The sequence below is a fragment of the Somniosus microcephalus genome, chromosome 4 (genome assembly GCF_052327205.1).
Source record: "Somniosus microcephalus isolate GS21.2 chromosome 4, FLI_Smic_1.0, whole genome shotgun sequence".
Classification (NCBI taxonomy): Eukaryota; Metazoa; Chordata; class Chondrichthyes; order Squaliformes; family Somniosidae; genus Somniosus; species Somniosus microcephalus.
Window position 1 is genome coordinate 117,001,495 of NC_140990.1, and position 5,576 is coordinate 117,007,070.

Consider the following 5,576-nt stretch of genomic DNA (forward strand, 5'->3'; position numbering starts at 1 on the left):
AAACAGAGACAGAGTCTAGTGTAATTTAAAGGCATACACAATTTGCACTCTGCCAATTAATCCGCACACACTTCATGTCCCTGCTCTCAGACTGTCAGGGTCACGTTTTGTTTTCTATCCAATCTTTTTCAAAAAGTTCTGATCGTTGAAGGGTGTCACTTTCCATTGGTGCAATGCCTGTTTAATTGTATTTTGAAATGTTAGAATTGTTGGGGCTGAAATGGTTAACTTGATCTGTTTGTTTAACGACTGTAATTAATGTCAGTTCCCAGGGAATCTGCTCGTCTCTCTGGAGTTTATACTCTAATATAAATGCGTTGCTCTTTTGAATTCTCTATTCCATTCATTCCGTGGGAGCGGTGCCCTGAGCACTGATTTCCTGCCAAAAGTGGAAACATGTTTCGGGATTTCCCACGAAGTCTTCCGGTGCTGTGGGCAATCTTGGACGTACAAAAGATTTACTACCCCATCATCGCTGCCGCTGGTGTTCCCAGTAAGTCCAACTATTAACATCGTGAAGCATGTTTAAATATATTGCTGTTGTTCTGTGTTTCCCATTATCTTCCCCAGACACGGATAATCGATGTTCCTGGTATGTCCAAATATTAACTCCGTGCACCATTTTAACTGTGTTACTGTTCCTGTGACTCCCATTTCCTGCCACCGTCTCAGGTCGCTGATGTTCATAGAATCATAGAAACTGACAATACAGAAGGAGGCCATTCAGCCCCTCGCACCTGTACCTGTCTCTGTTAAAGAGCAGTCATGCTCAGTCCCAGATTCCCACTTTTTACCGGTAATCCTGTAATTCCTCATCCTCAGGTTGGTGCCAAACACACGTTTAAAATTATTTACAATATCATTTCCACCATCTATTCAGGTGGGGCGGCGTTCCCGATCATGACATGTTCCTGGGAAGTAACTGTTGGTTCAGTAATGTTGTTTATGATGAAGGGACATGAAAGCTTTGCGTGCCTGAAATATCTGTTGCTGTTACATATTTTACCCTGGTTCCCACCCACTGATCTGAAATCAGTTAACTCCTCTCTTCAAACAGTGAGCCAAGAAATGCTACATGGAAGTGTTAAGGGTTTTCCACTTCATCACCAACAGTAATGTCTACTCTTCTCTGCAGGTAGTAATTCTCTGGACCATATCTGTTTGATTGTAACTGTTGTTGTGATTTAGATAATTTCCCCGCTGTTGGTTGTGTCCCATGTATCCCTCTTGGTGTGCGGTATTGGAAGGTGTCTGTCTTGATGTGTTTGTTACACAGTCGCCTGTTCACTGGTCTGAGTTTAATGGACAATGCGGCCTCACTCCTGCCATGTGTTTAACAAAGTTTGCGAGTTTATTGTACTTTGATTCTTTAACACCAGCCTGATGCCGGAACTGTGCATTTCCATTAGATCAGAAATGTGTTTTCAGGAAGATTTTATATTCAGTATTCTGCATACAGTTCAATAGGTAGAGCAGTAGCGATCTGACAGAGAGTCCAGAAATACACAGAAACGTTTGAGAAAAATCAGCAGCTCCACTTCACTATCTGACTTTCCACCATCGCCTACTCCACACTCCTCCCATTGGTTGAGGATGTTTAAGACAGGATTACAAGTTTGTTACATTTGTTCCAGTAATATAGTCAATTAATCGTATTTCCAAAAACTTAATATTAATCATTACTCTGACACATCAGTGTAAAGCCATGCGGGTCTTGCACAGTTCAGGGAGTCTCTCAGTGAGGCGCAACCTGACTTTGGATAATCTCCTGTGTCCTTTCCATAATCAATTGGAAACCCGCACAATTCACATTAATAAGCGATTATTTGTTTCGTTGTAATTTACTCTAAGGAAGTATATTGGTAAAGCATTGGGAAATCCGCTGTAAATTAATTGCAATATATATATGAACTGAAAGTAATAATTTTAAATTAAAATAAAGCATTAGATTTACACCACGTTTTATGTTATCTGCATGAAAAATAATATGTTTTTGACATTTACACACATGAAGTTGAGAGAACTTGGAGAAAAATCAGCCGCAATTTTTCACACAGCAGCTGGTAACTCGTTTGGTTGATGTTGTCTGGTGCGGGAATGTTGGCAATGACACCGAGAGCTCCATGTTCTTCCTGAAATAGTCCCAACTATAACATCCCATGAATGAGAAGAGTGGGCCAAGGCAATCCCGGGAAGGCGGGCACCTCTGAGCAGTGCTAACCCGCTGAAGCCCAGGAATGGGGCTTGAACCCATGAGCTTCACACTCAACACGAGCCGAACTGACTCTGAATGAATCCAATGACTGAGTTTTTAATACAATTATTTGTAATACTGATTTATATATAATATATTTTCTTTCCTCTCCCTCCACTTCCTCTGTTCCAAGCGCAGGTCCAATATCGTCACCTAAGACCTACATATGCTCCGCTCTGCTTTTTTCTACTGCTGCTCACCCGCAGTCTTGCTGGAGGAGACCACCTCATTCATCTCGCTCCTTGTTCATCTCCACCTTCTAGTCCCGGGAACTCCCTGATAATGTAATGTCTTCCCATCTACTGCGTGTGTGTTTTTGTTATTTTACCTCCCTCTTTTCTCTCCCCTGTTCTGAAAGTGCTGAACCTTTGGGCCCAGGGCTACGAGGGTACAAACGCCTTCACCAAGAGACCATAGACAGAGTCCATAGTAGGTATCAGAACCCCATTAAAGCTGTTCTCATCTCAGTGCCACACCTGTTCACCTTCCAGTCGGTGTTGGTTGCCAGTGATCAGAATGAACATCCTTGCCCCATTTCCCACCCGGATCCTACAGCACTGGGACACCTGTAGTAGTGAACGGCCAATTCCGCACAGGCTTTCGTCCAAACCTGGGAATTGTGGGTCATTTTTGCCTCCAGCTACAACAGGGTGTTGTTATCGACCAGATCCACCAGTAATCTCCCTCACAGGAATGGTTTTTCATTTAATTTTCTGTAGATCCTTTTATTCATTGTGTTTAATTTTATTCTTTCAATTTTTTATTTCACATCTTGTTTCTGCTTTTATTGTAAAACCTGCCTCCAGCAGAAAGCCCTGTCACAGTTAAAATAATCAGTCTCTATACCTGGATGTATTAGTAACACTTCTAATTTCAGACCGAACTCCACCGGGTTGCTGCTTCTGTTGGAGCCTGATGTATAATTTCTGTTTTATAAACTTCCTTACAGTGAACTTGGTGACGATTGTGATCCTGTCTCGAGGAAGGTGCGGTCTCTCCAAATGTGTCACTCGTTACCTGGTATCCATGGCAGCGGCGGATCTTCTGGTCATTATAATTGACGTGATACTAAGACAGATTCCCATTGCTCACGCTGCACAATTCCTTTTTGTGCAGAACATTAAAGTGTGTAATATCCACGCCGTCCTGCTGTACGCAGTCACAGACTGTTCTGTCTGGTTCACAGTCGCTTTCACCTTTGATAGATTTGTGGCCATTTGTTGCCAAAAGCTGAAAACAAAATATTGCACTGAGAAAACCGCGGCTGTGGTTCTAGGAACAGTGACTGTGCTGTTTTGTTTGCAAAGCATTTTTTGGTACTTTATGTACACAAGTGACTATTTACTGGTTAACATACCTTGGTTTTGCAATATATTAGACAGTGTTTTCCTTTCACGGGTATGGGCGGCAATAGAATCTCTTCATTTTATTTTAACCCCATTTGTTCCTTTTGTTTTGATTCTGCTGCTCAATGCTTTAACCGTTAGACACATTTTAGTGGCCAGCAGAGCACGCAGGAGACTCCGGGCCGACAGCAGTGGGGAGAGTCCCAGCGATCCAGAGATGGAGAAGCGAAGGAAATCCATCATTTTACTGTTTGTTATATCCGCAAATTTTATCCTTTTATGGGTGATGTTTTTGGTGAATTCAATCTACTTGCGCATAAATGCAATGTATAATAATATGACTATTAGTACTTCGGATGTCCTACAACAAATAGGATTCATGCTTCAACTGTTGAGTTCTTGCACAAACACTTGTATTTATGCCGTGACTCAGACTAAATTCAGAGAGGAGTTGAAGACTGCAGTGAAATTTCCCATCACTCTAATTGCTAAATTAGTGTAAAATTTCGAGAAGAAATGAAAACTGTCCACCTGCCGCCTGAAATACTAAACAAAATTTATAAAGTATCCCTGAAATGCTTACTAATTTGATGTTAATTTAAGTATATTTGCAACATTTTGTACTTTGTGCAGCAACTTGTTATAAAATAGGCAGCTGCACAGGTATTGCACTAAACAGTTTAGCAACATTTTAAAATGTTAATAAAACAAGACAATCTGCTTCTGCGTTATCCGTGCTTATGTTGATGGTGCTCCATTTACACGAAATGTGCCCATAAAATGCCGCAGAGAAAGATCCTGTGATCTCGTTTACAGGAAGCACCCAGCTGACCACTTACCATCTGCTAGGATCCATGGTCGTTGCTCTGTGTGTAATCCATTAGTACAATAGGTGCAGCAATGTGGGCTGCTAACAATAGGCTGGGATCCGTGGTCCTTGCTCTGTGTGGATTCCATTAGGTCAATAGGTGGAGCAATGAGGGCCGCTAACAATAGGCTGGGAGCCGTGGTCTTTGCCCTGTGTGGGTGCCATTAGTTCAATAGGTGGATCAATGCAGGCCGCTAACAATAGTTGCAAACAACGCTGTGCAATGGTTGCATTTGTGAATCAATGTTGGCTTCATGTCATTGGAGATGGACGGGAAACATATTTAGAAACGCAAACACATCCTAACACTAAAACATTACGCTAGGTTGTTAGGTTTTATGTCAGACTTTTCTGTCAACTTTTAAGGGTTACAAATGCCAAGGTCCAGATTTTAATTAATTAGAATTGATTACCAGATTTAATATAAGCAAAATCTTGTCATTGAGAAAATAATGAGACTAAAGGTAGACAGATCTTCAGTTCCTGATGGTTTCCCCCGCAGGATATTAACAGAAGTATGTGAGGAAATTGTAGATGTTTTAGCCATGTTCTTCCAAAATTCACCTGAACCAGAAATGCCCCATGGATTGGATACATGCCCACGTCACTCCATTAGTGAAGAAGGGTAGCGGAGACAAAATCGGAAATTAAATGCCTATTAGTCTAAGGTCTATTGTAGAGAAGTTATTAGAATCTGTTATTAGGGACAGAGTGATTGGGCACTTAGACAGATATGAACTGGTCAGAGAGAGCCACCATAGATTTGTACCGGGCAAGGCATTTCGAATGAAACAAGTTAATTTTTATTAAATAGAACTAACATAGTAGATAATGGAGTGTCTAAGGATATTATTTATGTGGTCTTCCAGAAGGCATTGGATCAGGTTATAAGAGACTATTAACAAAAATGAGAGTGAATGGAATTGGAGGCAACCTATTGACATGGGTAGGGAATTGGTTCAGAGGTAGGAGACAGAGTGTAGGGTTAATGCATATGCTGACAGGTTGGCAGGATGTGGCTAGTTGTGCCCCAAGAGATCGGTACAGGGGCTTTTCAAACTAATCATAAACGACTTAGATGATAGGATAGAGAGCCGTATATCAAAGG

General features: G+C 41.5%; 1 protein-coding gene across 1 annotated transcript; it reads left to right on the forward strand.

Annotated features, from left to right (window-relative positions):
• The first annotated feature begins 356 nt into the window (after nt 1-356).
• On the forward strand, nt 357-4,320 carry LOC147119692 (putative G protein-coupled receptor 139). Its single transcript, XM_085983768.1, has 2 exons — nt 357-493; nt 3,204-4,320. The coding sequence occupies exons 1-2, from the start codon at nt 397-399 to the stop codon at nt 4,100-4,102; spliced, it is 996 nt and encodes a 331-aa protein (XP_085839894.1). The 5' UTR covers nt 357-396; the 3' UTR covers nt 4,103-4,320.
• Nucleotides 4,321-5,576: the final 1,256 nt, after the last annotated feature.